Source organism: Echinops telfairi, unplaced genomic scaffold (assembly GCF_000313985.2).
Source record: "Echinops telfairi isolate 266 unplaced genomic scaffold, ASM31398v2 ScPeMD7_25;HRSCAF=90, whole genome shotgun sequence".
NCBI classification, from domain to species: Eukaryota; Metazoa; Chordata; class Mammalia; order Afrosoricida; family Tenrecidae; genus Echinops; species Echinops telfairi.
Window position 1 is genome coordinate 7,310,782 of NW_022103922.1, and position 18,643 is coordinate 7,329,424.

General features: G+C 55.2%; 1 protein-coding gene across 1 annotated transcript in view; it reads right to left on the reverse strand.

The window, feature by feature from the left end:
* Positions 1-18,643, reverse strand: part of ERMP1 (endoplasmic reticulum metallopeptidase 1) — a 37,609-nt gene that overhangs the window by 3,181 nt on the left and 15,785 nt on the right. The window contains exons 5-13 of the mRNA XM_004706518.3: positions 16,354-16,500; positions 15,729-15,821; positions 14,088-14,300; positions 12,501-12,721; positions 9,472-9,646; positions 8,356-8,546; positions 7,316-7,468; positions 4,081-4,283; positions 3,126-3,241 (exon numbers count right to left, since the gene is read on the reverse strand). Of these exons, the coding sequence (XP_004706575.2) occupies positions 3,126-3,241; positions 4,081-4,283; positions 7,316-7,468; positions 8,356-8,546; positions 9,472-9,646; positions 12,501-12,721; positions 14,088-14,300; positions 15,729-15,821; positions 16,354-16,500 (1,512 nt within the window). The remainder of the gene's footprint in view (positions 1-3,125; positions 3,242-4,080; positions 4,284-7,315; positions 7,469-8,355; positions 8,547-9,471; positions 9,647-12,500; positions 12,722-14,087; positions 14,301-15,728; positions 15,822-16,353; positions 16,501-18,643) is intronic.

The window sequence follows — 18,643 nt, forward strand, 5'->3', positions numbered from 1 at the left end:
CCCTCCCTCCTACACTCGTGAACCCGATAATTAATAAATTATTTTCATTTTCATATTCCACACTGTCCGCAGTCTCCCTTCAACCATGTTTCTGTTGTTCATCCCCCCTGGGGGGGACGGGGGTATATATCGATAATGTGATTGGTCCCTCCTTTCTCCCCCGACCTTCCCCCTACCCTCATGGTATTGCTACTCTCAATATGGGTCCTGGATTCTGTGTGTCCAGAGCTCCTATACGTAGCAGTGTACATACTCCAGGAGCTAGATTTGCGAGATAGAGCTGGGGTCATGATGGTGGGGGGGGCGGGGACATGGGAGAGTGGGAGGTGAGGAAAACGGAGTGGGGAGCCAACAAACCCAGGGACTAGGGCACAACAAGAGACCAAAAATCGATGGCAAGGGGGGCATAGAAAGCCTGGTGGGGTTTGATCAAGTGCAATGTAGCCCAGAGGAAGTACAGAGAGCCGAATGAAGGTCAAACATGATAGTGGGGTAGGAGGAAAGTAAAAGGAAATAGAGGAAAGAACTAGGAGGCAAAAGACATTTATAGAGGTATAAACATAGGCACGTACATATGTAAATATATTAATATATAAAGATAGGGATAAATGTTCACATATTTGTAGGTTAAGTATCAAGGTAGCAGACAGACATTGGGCCTCTAGTCAAGTACTCCCTCACCGCAAGAACACTTTATTCTAATAACCTGGCATTCTGTGATGCTCACCTTCCTGACACGATTGCTGAAGTCAAAATGGGTGCATCAGCAAATGAGTGAGTTTGTACCCATTTTCCTCTCTCTCTACAGGACCTGCTCACGTGGCCCCTTCAGGGGCACCGTCTGGTTCCCTGTGGATCTGGTGATGCCATCACTCCGTTCCTCCGCACAGGGAGGCCAGCAGTTGCACCTGACATGGCTGCTCACCTTGACAAGGTAGGAGGCAGAATTTGTTATGAGAATCATGTAACCTTGGTGTCCCCAGAGATTCTGGCCTTGAGCTCCCATTTCTTAGTCTACAAACAGACTTTTGCGAGCACTGCATCAGAAAAAGCACGTCGCTGTGCTTCGGGAAGCTGCAAAGCGCTACAGATCAGACCTCACCACTGATTCACCCCTAACAACGGGGGCTTCTAGGAAGTCACAACGAGTGACAACTGGGTAGGTCTCTGTCTCCCGATATTCTGTCCAGAAAGACAATGACAGCCAACAAAGGACAACACCGCGCCCAAACCACACTCTCCATCGGTCTCACATCAAGATGGAAAAGACCTACTTTTCAAAACAACCAAGTAAGCAGTCCTCTCATGCCTTGGTGGCAGTAATGACAGGGCAGGGAGTTCGCCCAGGCCACGGCACTGCTCAAGAGTCTGGTCAGACCCTGGACTGCAGAGAAGAGACTGACAAGTATCCAAGATTGGGAGCCAAGGCAAAAATGAATGGCCAAGTGCCCTTTGGCACATGGGTGGTGAAGGAGGAGAGAAGTACCTGGGAAAACTTTGAGGTCCAGCGAGACAAAAAGTTAAGCCCCAAACTGGACAATGAATCACCCAACCCCACTCCCACTTCATAATGATAGACTATGAAGGAGTTTCCAAAAGTTCATGGCAAAATACAACTAAAAGATGATGAAAATTCTCCTTAAAACTTCCAAGTGTCCCTGACACAGACAGAACGGAGACCAAACACGAGTTACAAAAATAAATGTGAGGTGACTGCACTCATCCATTTAGCGAAAGAGATTTCCAACCTGGCTGACAGAGCCAGACGCAGTCACCCAAGAAGCAGGGACTCGCGCAGAAATGAAGGTACGGACCAAGGACTTCTAGGTGGTATAAACAATCAACCGCCGCGCTGGAGGGTTCAGAAGCCAGGACTGGGTCCCAGGAAATAAAGAGAGCGGCTGGGGACCTGGTGCAAGGGAGGAAGGGAGACCCGGTTCAGTGAGAAGTAGTGCACAGGTATGAATTTCTTGGTCTTGCTACTTGCACTGCAGTTATAAGGTGCGATCCCACCACCTAGGAGTCTAAATTCACCAAACGGCTGCTCATGTTTGGTGCATTTAGGAACCAAATACCACTTAATGTTTTCTGAATGTATCTGTGGACCTTTCTGATGTAGAACGGCTTCAAATTAAAAGATTCCTGCTGATGCTTTATTTTTAACTTAACTCTAAAATCATCCACATGAGGGTAACATCCCTCCCACCCTCAACAAAACAAGAAACGCAAACTTTAAGGAAGCCCTATAATGTGCAGGTCACACCACACCTTCAACAGTGAAGGCAGTGCCACCCTACCACCCACAACCACTCCCGGCAGGTAAAGCCCACTGCAAACTTCCCCTCGAATAAAAGAAAGGCGCTTAAGGATGAATGAGACGGAAGGAAAACCACGAGCACGACGCGATCACCAGTGCCCTGGCTGCAGCGGCACAGCATTACAGGCCCAAGCACAAGAGACGGTTATGCAGGCACGTGCCAATGTCTGGAAAACTCAGGGCAGATGAGCAAGTTCCTTAAGAACATTCACCAAGCCTATCAGACCAATACACCAAAATCTGGACCGCATGGTATTTTTAACAAATATCTTAGAAATAATGTCCATGTTATCAGTTCATCAAGATAACAGGTTTTAAGATAAATTTTTTACCAAGAAAGGTAAATTAGGCCATGAGGTCTACAAAAATGCCCGGCCAAATGGACTTGGGCAGCTGGCCCTCATTGAGTGAAGCCTGATCACCCTACCCTTCTCCTGAGCCGATGCGTGCCGCTCTAACCTTCTCCTGCGCTAATGCCTCACCTCTACCCTTCTCCTGAGCCGATGCGTGCCGCTCTAACCTTCTCCTGCGCTAATGCCTCACCTCTACCCTTCCTGTGAGCTGATGTCTAAGACTCTAGTCTTCCCATGAGCCATGCCTGATCCTATCCTTCTCATGCGACCATACCTGCTACTCGACCCTTCTCAATATGGCTTTTAAGAACCACCATCTGCCTCATCTGCTTCTAAAACCCCTGTAAACTCAAACTCCTAAGCTGCTGTTTAGTATATTTTGAGGGGTGTAAAACTACATGTATTAGAAAAGTAAAAGGAAGTGCAAGAAAGAAGAAAAATGTTACACCACTTACCCGTTGTTTCAAAGGTCAACCTTGTAGAATCCCAGGGTGTCTTTTCTTTGGCTATCAGCCTGAAATGAGGGCGGAGTCTTGGAGAAACTTCTGGAGCAGGGAGATACCAGTTTTTCCTAATTGGAAAGGGAACCTCAGTATTTAGGTTGCTCTGCTAGTTGACAGCTTAGGTATCACTCACTCCTGGGTGTTTGGAAAACAGGAACATGATTTGGGTCTGACCGACAATGCTTCCTCCCAAGGCCCTTGAAAGCTCAGGCTAATGCACAGGTAAACCTCCTCAGTGAAGAACGGTATTAACCAGGTGACTTTGACCCAACAGCTGTGGCTGTGGGGTGGGGCTCAACTCACACAGGGAACCCAGGGGACAGAGCCAATGGTCCTTTAGGGTCTTCTACATTCATCTTTAAAGAAGCAGACCCCTAAGGTTTTTCTCTGGAGGAGCCCCTTGGGTGGGTTCAAACAGCTAACTTTTGAGTGAATTTGGCAATCCTTCACTAAAAAGGCTGAACCCACTGCTCTTGAGCGGATTTCCACCCAGAGGGAGTGTGACCTGAAGCAGAACAGAATAGAACTGCCCCGTGGCGTCTCTTCAGAAACAGAGGGCTGCACCTTTCTCCCACACCGGGGTTGGCGGGGTCAAGCTGCCACCCTTTTGGCTAGCAGCCCTTCGCTCTTCTCTGCCCCAGAAAGAAACGCGAGCCTGATCTCCATTAAGTGAGAAAGGAGCGTCCACCAGCCTTCCTGAGTACTGGAGCGTTTGAAGAGAACCTGTCTCCTGAAAGAGAGATACTATTGCACTGCGGGCTTTCTTTACCGCCCTGGAAGTGCAATGCTCCTGGTGCTGCCAGGGTGTCCTCAGGCCTGTCTGAAATGGCAGCACTGCCTAACCAGGGGCTGAGTGACAGCACTGCAAACCAGGCAGCCCGGCCGAGCGCAGAACTCGTGGGCTCACTTGATGAGGAAGTGCACCGGGAGGTACCACGGGAAGCCACAGAGGGGCGCCGCTTCCTCACACGGAGCTCGGATGGTGTCGTTGATCTCAGGGACATGAGGGGTGACGTGTGACATGCCGGTGTAGTCAAATCCGTTGATCCATATCCCGGAGTCCCGTTGGGTCACGCTGCCTTCCAGGTCATGGAACGTTCGAGTCACATGCTGAAGGAACAAGTCAGGTGAGGTAAGAACGGCCATTCTGACCACAGGCCCCCTCCTGACCCGATCCCCAGAGAGGCGTACACCTGACCCACCATCCCAGGGAAGGCATCGGAGGAGCAGAAGGCCCTCGGGCAGTGTTGGCGGGGGTGCTGGCTGGCACAGTCGCCTTAGGAAAGCGCGGCACCCCGACAGGGCCAGCACTGCCATCCAGCGTGAGCACAGGGCCCACGGACCTCCCCCCAGCACACCGAGGCTGAACCAGAATGGTCTCTAGTTTACTCAAAAAAGACTAGACACCCCCGGGTGACCACTAATGGCAGAGTCAGGACCCGGGGCACCCTCCAACGGCCCCAGTCTGTTAAGCGGTGTGGATGCGCATCACGAGCAGTTGGGCACGTACTTCTGGCCGGCCCCATCTGTCCCAAGTCTCCCAAAGGCATGGCTGCACAGCTGAGTGACCGACCCAGACCGAGGCGGTCGGAGCGGGGAGAGGGCGGGGTACACACTGGCCTCTCAGGCGGTGCTGGTGGTCTTTGTTTCCGTTGTGAGACAAAGGCACAGAGAGGTGCACTTCATCCGATCTGACAACTCTGTTCAACCCTGTTTCAGGTTTTTTTTTTGTTTGTTTCAGGTTTTACAGCCAGGAGCACCAGAACTCTCAAGATGGTTTACACACACAAGCAAGAACCTCACAAGAACCAGATGATACGCCCCCCACCCCCCACCCTTTCAGCACGCTTCACTCGGAGCATCTGGGACCGGACCTCACCGCTAGAGGGCAGACTCCTCGCAGACGACGGGAGTCAGGGAAATCAACTGTCAGACAGGAACAAAAACCAAGGATGGCTGGGCAGGGCTAAACGGCCCACAGTCGCATCGGACCCCTGTCGATTTTTATTAGTTTTTTCAGAACCTGGCCACCTTCACTGGCCGCTCACACGGCAAGTGCAGGAGCTGCATCAGAGCCGGACCATGTGGTCCGCAGAGCCTCCACGTGACGGCCCCACTGCCTCTGAAACAGGACTTTGTAAAGCGGCGTCATTCTGAAAACCACATGGGCTCCCTGTGAACTCACTGTGCTTCACTGAAAGTCTGGCGAACTTGAAACCTTACCTCATAAATGGTAGCACTTGGTCTGCGGGACAACACAGCCAAGTGTCACAGCACAGCTCACAGGGAAATGTGAGCAGCACTAAGAGCCTGGTCTCCACTGGGATGGAGCAACAGGAAATGAGGGAAAGCAGTGGCTCAGAGAAGCAAGCAGTCCATGGATGAACAGTGCACACATCACAGCCCCTCTGACCCGAGCTCGGAAGGTGCCCGGCGGCCACTACCCAGGTACACGGCAGAAGGTCCCAGGATAGAATGGGAGGAAAACGTGGAAGCAGATTCAAATTCCAAACACTGGGCAGGCCTTCTGGACAAGGACAGACTCGAAGGCAGAATGGAAGGTTTCTGCAAGCCATGTCTCAGAGCCTTGTAAGATACACGGTAACACTCTCAGTGTTGCGCCTCTTAATCAACTGTGCAAACCCCAATGATCCACATCTTCCCAGGAGCGAAATGAGAAGTCAAGGAAGCTAGACCAAAGAGAAGGGGCCGGCTGAGTGCAGGCTGGCGCCCGAGAGCTGTACCAGCGGGGTAACACTAACTGGAGGGGAACTTCATCTGCCGTGGAAGCACTCACTTAAAGGAAGAACACCTTCAGGTGTGGAGCCGACTGTGAAAGTCAGGTTTCAGAGCACTAAGGGCATCTTGAGTAGACCGTCCCATCTTCTGCTCACCAGGGGCACCCTGAGGCCCAGCAGCAGCCCTGGGCAGGCAGGAGGGCCCAGTGAGCCACAATGCTGGTCCGCCACCCGGGGCCTGGAGCAGAGCCGGATGCTGCTCTCCAGACAGGGCAGTGGCAGCCACTCTGTGTGGTTGTGGACTCCCTTGGCCCTTATGCTTACCCTCACCCTGATGGCTTCAGGCACAGCAACCCCCGCCCCCGTGGCTGTTCACAGAAGGGACCAGCATGCCTCTGGTCACCTCCTGGGAGAAACCAGTGCTTGGTGCTTCCTGTTCTAAAGTAGCCAAGGTCGGTCTGCAGTGAGAGGTGGTGCAGGGTGGGCCTTGCCGGTGGGTTCTCACAGGTGGCCAGGAATTCGGGGGGACAGTGGACATCTAGTCACCACCATGGGCCCATGGACAAGCTCTGTGGGAAGGGCTGGAGGAGGAGCCAAGGTTCAGCTTGCAACTGCGTTTCTGAATGTGTAGATTGTCTCCCAAGACCAAAAACCAGGAGAAGGCGGCCCTTGCTCAAAATCTCCTGATTATTAGATCCGATTTTGACTTGGTGAAGGACCAACAAGGCAGATTGTAGGTTCCCAAGCTTATTTGGACAGCCATCAGCACCCCCTGACAATGCAGCCGTCACCCAAGATGTGCAGCGCCCGGGGTGGCCCCGCACTGCCCCCACCCCCCAGGCAGCACTGCCCTGGTGGGAGACACTGTTAGACTTGACACCTTTAGTTTCCTGCTCGGCCCCTCCCTCCCGGCCACCTGCGAGGACTGGACAGGAGGCCTGGGTCTTTCACTGCGGCACAGCACAGGCTGCAAACGGCCTGGAGAAAACCTGAGAGCTGCAGGAAATTCTAAATCCCATTTCGGTAATCCCTGCCTAAGCCACAGCCCGGGTCTCTCAAGGCACGGCAGCTGCGATCAGTGTTACTAACGATCAAAGGGCCCGCGCCTCAGGTTCCCAGGTGGTGGGAGGTGAGCTGTCCACGGCCTGCCTCTAGCTGCAGGTGCATTCTTACAATTTGGACGGTCATAAAAAGAGCACGTGACCGTTTCTGGGTCTGTCTCTGGGAGACGACTGTCCAGCTGGCTAGAATGTCTCTTGGTGGCCAGTCTTGTCCTTCCCTCACTCATCACACAAAGAGGCGGCTCCCACGAAATAGGTTGCCACCAGCTGGACTTCCTGCTGTTGCTGGGGAGGCTCCAAACATACCCCCTCCCCCGGGCTCCTCTCCCAAAGGGGCTCTCACCTGGAGGAACACGCGCTTTGGCTTCGGGTTTGCAGGGTTGGAGCTGTAGGGGAAAAACGTCCCGCTGCAGACCAGGAGGAAGGTCAGGGTGCACACCAGGGTCAGCGCCACCATGGTTCTCTGTGTGCTTCTGACAAGGTAGATGAAGGTGATCTGGACATGCAACACAGAAAGGCAGAGTCACTCGGTGCCTGCACGCTTTCAGGAAGGTGGCCAGCGCCTTTCCAACAGACTATGGGGTAATGCGTCAGCGTGTTGGAACCCTCGTCACTGCTGATCCGAGCAGTGACTGCTAACTGCAGGGTGGGCAGTTTGAGACCACTCTGCGCGAGCCCGGTCTCACAAACTCACGGGCAGTTCTACCCTGTTCTACAGGGTTGCAATGAGTCACTGACTCGATGGCAGTGTGTCTGATTTGAGGTTTCTGTCTCCAAGCCACGCCCTCTACCTGCAGGATGGGGTCAAAGGCAGCAGAGAAACAGGAACCGGGGGAAGCCAGCCTAACCAACCATGATGCTGTTGTCCTGCCAAGCCCATCAGCCCGAGAGCTGCAGACCCCGTGCTACTGTGCCCAGCGACGTCAGGGGAGTTCCCATGGCGCCCAGGCTGGGACGCGGCAGCACACTGATCTTCCTGCAGCAGGGTGGCTGGGTGCAGGCCACCAGCCTCTCTGTGAGCAAAACCAGAGCTGGAACAAGCCCGGTCTCCACTGTCACCACGCTGAACCCACGCCCACTCAGGTTTTGCTGGCTTTAAGAATTTCAGAGTCAAGGAAACAGCGGGTCTGCTTCGTAGGCTCTGGTGGCCCTGTGGGTGACTCGCTGGGCGGCTAACCTCAAGGCCACTTGCCACTCTGAAGGAAAAAGATAAGGTTGTCTGTTCCTGGACAGATGTACTGCCTCACAATCCCCAAGGAGCAGTTCTTCCCCGTCCCACAGGGCTGCTCTCAGTGGGGAAAAGCCCAAAGGAAGTGGGTGGTGTGGCGTGGCGTGGCGTGGCATGGTCACTGCGACAGGAGAAGAACAAAGAGCTGTCCGTACAAAATAGGAAGAGAGGACCATCACGCAGGCAGCCAGGATGGAGGCCAGCACCACGTCGGGCGGGATCTGCGAGCCGCTTCTCCCGAGGATGGGGGTGAACATCTCGAACACAGCCCAGATGAGGTACAGTGCGTACAGGTACGGGATCAACAGCCCCAGAAGGTAAGTCCCCAGGAACTTTCCTCCAGCACCTAGGGCACAGGGACACACACTTAGAACGCAAGCCCATCGGAGCTTCACAGCCCGACAGGCACTACTGTAGATGCCCTGAGCAAGAGGACTAAGACAGAGGAGGGAATCTCAAATTCTCACGGGATCTAGAGTTTCTGGATCCATGGAGGCTGGACAAAACCCCAAACCTATGGCCCGAGATAATCTTTACACCTTAAACCAGGAATATCCCTGCAGTCTTCTGAAAACCAAGTCATTAAGCTTAGCTTGGGAAGAATGCCTGCCCTGAACACTGGGCTTTTAAAAGATTCGTACATGCGGGAAAGAGCCCTGGGGGGTGGGTCGCTTAATTGTTGGGCTGCTAACCGCTTTGTCAGCATTTCAAACCTACCAGCTGCTCTGCAGGAGAGAAATGAGCTCCCGTTCAACCCTGTCCTACAGGTCATTCTCGTCCCAATGGACTGGAAGGCAGTGGGTGTGGGGCTGGTGTACCCGCATGGGATGGGACTGACCACAGCACCCGCACGGCAAGGTCAGACTGGAGACCAGGGGCAGTGGGTCTGTGTCGATGGGGTGGGAAGGCTTCTCCAGCTCACAGGAGGCCGGGCAGTGGCAGTCAGCCTGCTGTCTGTTCTGCTGTGTACACCAGCAACATCAGCCACAAGAAAACAGAACTTTTTCAGAGGGGGAGGGGGAGGGGAGAGGGAGAGCAATAAGAAAAAAGTTGCATGTGACTTCTGCCCTTTGGGAAACGTTATTTCGTGAGCTAAGAAGACGTGCTACCTTATAAACACAAACACGAATTAAACAAAATGCGGGTTTGGAGCAGCGTGTCAAGTGGGAGATAAAACAAGCAGGGTCCGGAAAGTCAAACAAATGAAAAGCCAGAACCAGACGCAGAAAGTGAGCGCGGCAGGCCGCCCCGGAACGGGAACGCCGACCTACCGTTCTGCTGCAGGTCCTTGTGCACGAGCAGCTTGGTGAGCAGCGGGAAGGCCACCCAGACGGCACTGACAAACGCCAGGCAGAGCCCGCGGCTCGTGAGTGTGACCAGGGAAAAGCAGTGCACAGACAGCGCGATGTCAAAGAACAGCTCTCCCAGGTACTGCTGGCTGGTGTCCTGAAAGACAGCGAGGCAGGCCGGCTCGGCCGCAGGCCCTCGGACACTTCCCCCCCGGTCGCCCACACTCCAGCTTAACTTAGCTGGGTTCACAGGCACGCTTGGTGCTGTCAGGTCCTCCCTACACCAAGCTACCCTCTAGGATCGCTGCCCGGAAGTGAGCCTAACGTTAAGATGTTCTGATCCTCCAAGGGCTAAAGCCACCTTGGAAAACAGGAGAACAACAGGACTCTCCTAACAGCAATCCTCTTTCAGCTGTTTCCAGCACCCTGGAGAAAGGGCCCAGGGAGAAACATTCCCCATCTCGGCAGCACGCCCACGGCACGAGGGGGGCGCTGCGGGGTTAGGCATTGGGCTGCTAACCTCAAAGTCTGTGGTTGAAAGCCACCAGTCACCTTGCAAGAAAAAGATGAGGCTGTCTGTGTCTGGCAGCCAGCCTTGGAAGCCTTGGGGGGCAGCTCTGTCTGTGCTACAGGTCGCGGGACTCAATGCCCTCGATGGCCAAGGGCTTGGTTTCAGTTTTGTTTGTCTCCACCTCCCAGTGGCTGTGCAAGGTGCCTTTACCCTACCCCGCCCTCTATTCCTGGAGAGGGCCCTGGTGCTGCAGTGGCTGAGCATGAGAGAGAGAGAGAGAGAGAGAGAGAAAGGAGAGGCACTCTGCCTCGGTGAGCCGGCAGCCCTCCTGTCTTGCGGTGGGTGTTCCTGGTACTTGCATGTTTTGAAATGTGACCTACGGGTCACGTCTTGAGGTCGAAGGGTTCCTGTGCAGTGCCCAAACTCGCTCAGGCAAGCTGCTCAGGAACCAAACACCTTTGAACACCTGCACCAGGAGCTCTCCTATCACACACCTGAGAGCTGTAATTACGGCTCTAACTCAAGGTCAACAGTTTGAAACCATCAGCAGCTCCAGGGTGGAAGACTGAGCTTTCTACACCCATAAACTATTAGTCCCAGAAACAGGCTCGCTGAGTCGGAATCGACTCCCTGAGTGAGTGTGGTTTTGGGCTTGAGTCCCAAAATGAAGTAAAAGTGCCGGCGTTCCTCTAGCCCCCCTTCTCGTTCCTCGGGCAGGCCTGTTGTCCACAACAGCTCAGCTATCCTCGTTAAATGCTGAACTCATTGTTGACCAGGAGATGGTCTTTGTGAAGAAGAAAATCATGCTTGAGAGTCAGTTTTAAGCTTATCCCCACTCGGACATTAAAAACAAAGATTCAACAGTGAACTCCCAATTGCTGAAAACGTCTGCCACGAAGAACCCCAAATATCTCAGTCAATCCCAACTGACTCCATTCCAGCCCATGGGACCCCCTGGGCAGACCTGCCTCCGCTTCCAAGGCTGCGATATTCCAGAAGCAGATGGCCACCTCCTCCTGAGGAGCGGCTGGGGTTTCCAGCTGCTGGCGACTTGGCTTGGCTACTCCCTTAACCAGTGGGGCTCCCACTCCCAGATCACACTCCAAATGCAGTTCCTCTCTCCTCATCTCCATGAGCCGTCTCTCACCATCTCTGCCAACCCGCAGTGTTAGCAGTCTCCTTCCTAATCTACAGGTCCTCTCACTCACGAGCCCACTCGGCACATGGTCCTGTCCAGCTACCATGTGTGTCCCTGCCCGACGTGTCTGGGTGCACCTTAGACTTCCTGAGTCTGAGTGGAAACGCAGAGTGTGGAGGGGGCAGCCCAACACTGCCCTTCTTCTGCACTTTTCCTGCCCGGGACTGGGGCCAGAGCCCCTTGGGAAAGACCTAGGAGGGGCATGCTTTTCCTCCAGGTAGTCAGACACACAGCCTGGTTTCCATAGTGCAGGCCCCCTCCTGCCCGGGGGCGTTCCCAGGGAGGACTGTCAGCAGGACCTCCATCGCTCCACTGTGGACGGGATCTGCCCGGCCTGCCATCCTACCCCACTACATGGGAAGTGAAAATCTCTGCTCCCCCTAAATAAGTGGGTCTCACCAAGCACTTCCGCCCTCCGACCAGGGTCACCCCAGCAGGGCCTCACCCTCGGGTTACCTGAAGCTGTGCGGAGAAGGAAGGAGTGAAACAGCCCCGTGGGGACTGTTTGAAGCTGGAGGCATGGGGTACAAGTATGTGCTCCCCAGCACACGGGTGGCCAGCCTCCAAGAAGCTGCTTCCACCGGCCTGCTCAGCTGGAGGGGAGCAGAACCCGGCCAGGCCCAGGACCCGCAGGCACTGTGGGTCCCAGGCTGGGTCAGGCTCAGTGGGGATGTCCCCTTTCACTTGCTGGGAATGCAGAAGCCAGGGCTCTGGACCTTCTTTTTCAGTCCGATCATTTCTTAACCCTGACTCCTAATTGTATTTTCACCTAACAAATTTACTTCCACAGCCGGGCGCTGGCCCGTCACCTGGGAGCCTGCCCCCGCAGTCCCCACTCCCTCTGCTTTGACAGCAGGGGAGGGGGCTTCTAAAAGTTTGTGGGAAAAGAGACTCAAAAGACCATGGACTCTTCCCTCGGGCTTTCTGAAGCCCTCTGTGGAACATCTAAGGGAAACAGGAAGCACACGTTGAAAATGCTCACTGCGCAGCAGAGTACGCCTGCCCTCCCAGAGCTTCTGGTCCAGCGGAGACAGAGCCAGGAGAACAGCTTCTGTCCCAGGCTGAGCCCAGGGCGGCTGAGGGGACCCAGTTAAGCAGGAGGCAGCAGCGCGGGTGGCCAGCCCTCCGGCACTGCCCCAAACACCGCCCACCGCCCCTTCACAGCCCCTCAGCCCTCCCATACGCAGCCCGGAAACTGCGGGAAGGACACCATTCCACAGCTCCCCGGGGCTAAGCAGACTCCCGCCCGACTGCCTGCGTTCCTTGAAGTATTTGCGATCTACAGACGCGCCCACCACTTACCACGTAGTAAAATCTCTTTGCCAGGGTGTGTACGAACACTATTTTGGCTACAGCCGCAGTTCCATACAGACAAACGGAAACATAGAAGTGGTTGTACCATGAGAGGGACTGTCCGATCAGAGAGACGAACACTGCAAGGATGAGGACGGTGACGAGGCTGGTGAACCAGCTGACCAGGGTGATGCCCAGCCCACAGAAGAAGTCCTTCATGTAGCAAGCAGCTGACGGGAAGAAGAACAGAGCTGCCGTCACACTGCCAGCCACGTCACCAAACCTAAACCGAGCCCACAGCCGGCGAGTCGATCCCGGCACACAGCTGCCCTGCAGGATTTCGGAGGCCGCAGACCGCCACAGCATTCTCCCAGGCAGCCGTGGGTAGGTTTGAACCTCCAACCTTTCAGCTGGAAGCTGAGCGCTTAAGCACTGCACTACCAAACCAAGAACCAAAGCGGCTGTCATGGATTCCGACGCACAGCCACCCTGTCAGGCAGAGGACAACTCTACAGGGTTTCCACGAGCAGCAGTCTTCACGGGAGCAGACCTCGTGCTCCCACGGAGCTGCTGAGGGGGTGAGAAATCAATGGCCCAACATGCAACCCACCATGTGCCCAGCTCCTGATGACTCCCCTGGTTAACCAGTGTGATGGGAGAAATGAGAAGACACGACTCCCCTGCAAGAAAGGCAGGGCACCCTGAGTGGTCAGGCTGGTTAAATACTGGGCGAGGTCCCAGGGAAAGGGCCCTCGTGCCAACAGAAGCCAAGCCTGGGGCAGACGGGGACAGGGGAAACCCACCAGGGAAAAGGATGGTTCGGGTTGCTGCTCAGTATTTTATCTTGGGGCCAGCAGATGCCAACCAAGGGGCAGACACGTCTCAAGGGGAAAGCAGCAGCTTTAACCAAAGCCGTCCACTCGTGCCCTAGGAGCGTGCGTGTGCAGCATGCACAAGGCTGTTAAGGGGGGTTTCCATCAGAGCTCTGTGCAGTCCACTTTTAACAGCTCCTCCTTGGTGCACTGGGGCTGCGCGGGTGGCCTCCAACACAGGACGGCTGTGAGGATGGCGCAGGACAGGGAAGTGTTTCCTTCTGTTGTGCATCAGGTGGGTCACTACGAGTCAGAATCAACGCCACAGCACCTAACAACGGTGTCTGGAAACACCTAACAACTGCCTGTTTCCCCAGGGAGGACATTTAGTCACTCACAAACTCCAAACCGGACAGGACAGGACTGGCCCTGTGGGCTCTGACACTGGAAGTCTGCAAGAGTAGAAAGCACCTCACGAGTACTCATCAAATGCAGTCCTTCTTCACTTCCTAGAATGGTCCGAAGGAGGCCTGGTGGTTGCAGTAGGTTAAGCATTGGGCTGCTTGGTGGGCCATTCAAACACACTGGGCACGCTTCAGGAAAAGGACGAGTCTGTCTGCTCCCGTGAGCACTGACCATCTCAGAACCCCTTACAGGGAGGCTGAGTTGGAACCGACCGGATGGCAGTGGGTTTGGGTTTGGTTTGAAACGGCACAAGCAGAATGGCTTAATACGACTCCCTAACCAGGCAAGGACAGACCCCGCGGCAGAGAGCAGGACTCACTCTTGTGTCTGGGCTGCAGCAGCTTCTTGCCCAGGTACAGAACAGCGGCCAAGAACACCATGTAGTTAATGATCGAGCCGACTCGGGAGGGGTAGGCGATGACGAAGAGGCCAAACACATCGAAGAAGACCATGTTGCCATGCTGGTACTCAGAGGACGAGGCCAACATGTCAGAGGTGGCCAGGTACTTAAGGATGGCTAAGATGTTATCACCTGTTAGGAGAGAAAAGGCAGACACCACCCCTGAGCGGGATTTACTTGGGCAGCTACTTACAAAACGAGCCCACCAGTGTGACTGAAGACCCAGCCCCAAGAGCGGTACAGAGGCTCTTTTCTTACCATCTTCAGGAGGACCCTCGCCCACAGCTGCAGTCCTCCCTGTGAGCCCCGTGTTCCCTCCCCCACGCCAAGACGAGCCTCCATGAGAGCTGCACCACCCATGACAGACGCACAGTCCTCGTTCCTTTAACCCTCCTGTATCATGATTAGGAGCGCAGGCCCTGGAGGAGGACATCGTGCCTGGTCTGATAGAGGGGCGGAGAGAGCGAGGAGGCTGCAACCGCGATTGTAGGGATGGTGCGAGACTGAGCGGTATTCCTTTCTTTGCACAGGGAGTTGTTGAGTTGGAACCGACTTGACCCCCAAATAAGAAACACAGCTTCCTCACCAGGCACGTTCCAGACCCCACAAAGTCAGCAATGACAAGAGACACGCGCCTTGCTGGAGGAGTCCCTGCAGCTCCCTGGAGAGGGCTGTGGGAAGCGCCCGAGGCAACGGCACTGACGCAGAGAGGCAGGCAGAGCACCGGCCAGCAGTTTCTGCTACAATAACCAGTGGGTGAGTGCCTGCCAGCCTGGCAACTGCTGGGGGAGCAGGAAGCGTGGCTGCTCCGTTTCCTGCTGCTGTGCTCCCACCCTGGGCCCACCCGACGTTCCCTACCTTTGACTTCTGAGACACCAGGTGCTCTCAGCCCGCATGACTTCAGGGACATCTCCCTCCACCCCTGAGGGGCTTTCTTCTAAACCGGGTCCTCAGTCTTTCCCTTCCCTCTGGCAAAATCCAATTCCACTCTCCACCTAAGTTCTGCCACTTGCCAGGGTCAGGGTCAGCAGCCCTTAGGCTTTGCTCTGCCCTTGCCATTCACAGCTTCTCATCCGTGCCCTCTGCTTAAAGCCAGGCTCCACTGACACCACTCGTCACCTGTCTCCCCTTCACGTTTCCAGACCTGACCTGAGCCCCTCGTCAGCAGGACTTCACTCACACACAGGCCTTCAACGGCTCCCATTTCCTGTCGTGTCTGCTTGCTGACCTCCGGAGTTTCCTACGACTCTCTCTGCCCATGCTCTACCTTGAGTTCCTCTATTTCTAAAAATGCAGCTTGGGTTCTAGCCTACCTCCTGAGCCTCCTAAGTCCCCTTACCCTCCACCCCCATGCACACTGTGCCCCTCCTCTGGCACCTGTCCAATGATGCCTCACCTGCCCTCACAGCCCAACGCTGTGCCCTCTACACCCAGGACAGCTGTTGGAACAGGAGCCCTTGTCACCGTCCTGACAGCCTGCACTTGGGCTGTCCAGCGGGCGCCCTTCTGAACAGCTCAGGGTGGAGTCCAGCCCACCCCCCTCTCGTCTAGGCCACCCACCTGCTCGCTGAATGGACTCGGTCAGGATCCTGTCGGCCGTGTCGTACTTGGTGTGGTAGATGTAGCCATTCTCAATAAAAGCCAAGTCAATGCCTAAGACGGACAGAGAAAAGGCACAGTGATTTTGCATGAAAAGCCAACTTGTTGGTTTAAGGTGTTAAAACTCCCAAAAGGTCAAATGTCAGGGTGGGGGCGTGACTGCTGTCAGCACCCACAGCTTCACTGCCTAATTCAATAGGGAGCACTCTCGGGGGCACTGAGTCAGCGAGCCAGGTGGCCATGGGAGTTTGGGAGGCACCCAACGTGTTCACCTTTTGCACCCTTGCCACACCAGAGCCACCTTGTAGGTTCCCACCTCGCTGGACAAGCTGCCACCTGATCCGGCTAAGCCAGGTCACGACACTTCACAGAGGACGAAGGGCCCAAGACCACCTTTTGGGAGCAAGGGGCGAGCTAAGCAGCAGTGCCGTGCCGCCTGAGAACACAGCATTAAGCGACAGGAAGTATCGGGACGAGGCTGGGAGGCAGAAGCACCCCAGGAAAGGGCGTCTGCTCAGGACCCCCAAGAGGCACGGCTCAAGATCAGAAATCAGCATCCCACAGCCCCTGGCCGCAGGCACCATACCTGGGATGTTCCCGAAGTCCCTGAAGATGCGGAAGTCTGTGTCGGAGGGGATGATGCCGCTCTGGAACACCTCCTGGGCCACCACGGAAGCAAAGGGGTGCTTGGCCGCGGACACGTAGGCCTGGACCAGCCACGGGTTTTCAGGGCCTGTGACCAGACAGGGCGGCACAAAGCCAGGTTCATTGTCCCAGGCGGCTCTGTAGTCCGCTCGGCCCCACCTCGCCCATCATCATGGCCAGGTTCCAGAGAAAGGTCACTATGTGAGTCAGGGGACCCGCCTTCATCAGCTCCAGGGTTCCCTCGCACCCCAGGCGCAGCTTGGGGTACACGTGCACGGCAGACCCTGCTTTCCCACCACACGCCCTGCAGCACTGGGGCACCCACAGGGTGTGGGGTGCCCTCCATCAAGGCTCTAGGCCAGTGGTTCTCCACCTTCCTCATGCTGCGACCCTCCCTTTAGTTCTTCAGGTGGTGGTGACCCCACAACCATCAAATTGTTTTTGTTGCTACTTCATCACTGTCATGTTGCTACTGTTCTGAATCGGGCGACCCCTGTGAAAGGGTTGTTCGACCCCCAAAGGGGTCGCAACCCACAGGTTGAGAACCGCTGCTCTCAGCGAAGAGCTACTCTTCCGCTACCTGTCAACCCCCAGCATGCGCGCGCGCACACACACGCACACGCACTCGCCCGGGCAGGACCCTGCACAGCCCAATTCCCTCCATACCAACTTCTTGGCACCCGTTCTCCAGCACCTGTGGGCCTTTGCCCACCCGCTGCTTGTCTGTCAGAAGCCTGGGTTCCCCCACGCCCCCAGCCCTGTGACTGGACTGGGTGTCACAAACACACAGAAAAAGACATCCAGCAGCTGGTCGGTCATGTCCCTGGTGTGGCCTGGTCATCACCAGGGCTGCTGGTAGGTCACTCGGGGGCCCAGACCATGAGGGAGCATTGCCTAAACCTTTCTGAAAAGTTGCCTTCGACAGGAAATGTGGGATAATGGATATGGAGACAGTAGGTGAGGCGTAGGTATGCATTTCAAATAGCAACAGTAACACCTCTCAAAGGGGATTCAACTAGAAATCAGCAGCAAAAATGGCTCCAGACATCTGTTCACTGTGTGCAACTAACGGACAGGTCAAGGAAGAAACCACCGGGAGGGTCAGAGAAGGTTCTGCGCAGAGCTCAGAAAGACATGAAGGTGATGGGCACTGGGGAGCGCGGCGTGCAGAGAAGCCTGCTTGGTGGCCCTGGCCCTCAGAGGGTGCAGAGCAGAGCAAGCAGCAGCTGCAGCAGTGTCTCCCGGAGCAGGAAGAGGGACGGGATGACAGGAGGGGAAAAGATCACCGCCCATCACCACACACGTTCCCAGTCTCCTACTCTGGGCCCTTGGCGCCGTTTTCAATTCTTTACTGTGGAAGCACCACCACCGTTCGCTCTTGCAGTCTGAACCACGTTAGCAAAAATGCACATTTCTGAAGAGGCAGGGAAGACAAGGTGAGCACACCTTATTTAGATCTCCGTGTCTCAGAACCTCGATTTCAGCCAGAAGAACCCTGCCAGGGGACTGGAATGATGCACTCTGCCAAACTGCCCTCCAAAGAAGGTGCCAACTTTTCCCACCCACAGCAGGAAAAGGCCTGATTCTACAGGCTCCTGGTGGGAGAGAGATGGGAGTCAACAGCCTCAGACACTCACAGGGGCAGTTCTACCCTGCACCATAGGGCCACTATGAGTCAGCATCGACGGGGGTTTGTAATATACTCACAAGCTATTCTACTTACTTTTTGGCAAATTAATAAAATAATTAATTTTTTTACTGTGATTTGAAATCACATTTCTACCATAAAATGGAGTTGTTTGGTTTGGCAGTTTCTCAAAGAATTCACAAATACTTACCTTGATCCAGATCCTTCAGGCCCAAGAGCTCATTCCCTCAAGGTGTCTAGTTCTAAGAGGGCGTGGGGGCTCTGGACCATTGTCTTAGGAGGCCCAGTGGCCAGCTGGCAAAACGGGGTTCACAGTGACCATGTTCTAGCCAGCAGCCGTCTAAGGTGTCCGCGCAGAGAGATGATGACAACCAGTACACACAGAAACCATCACTCAGTGGACAGACCATGCAGACGCCAGTCCCCACAGCCAGAGTCCAGAAAAAGGAGCTGGTGCCGGCTCCTGCTACCAACCACTCTGAGAAGGGCCACCTTAGAGGCTCCTCGGGAGTGGGGGGCAATGTGGGACACAACTCAATCAAGAGAAACCAGGCTTACTGGCCTGTGGGACGCCCCCCCCCAC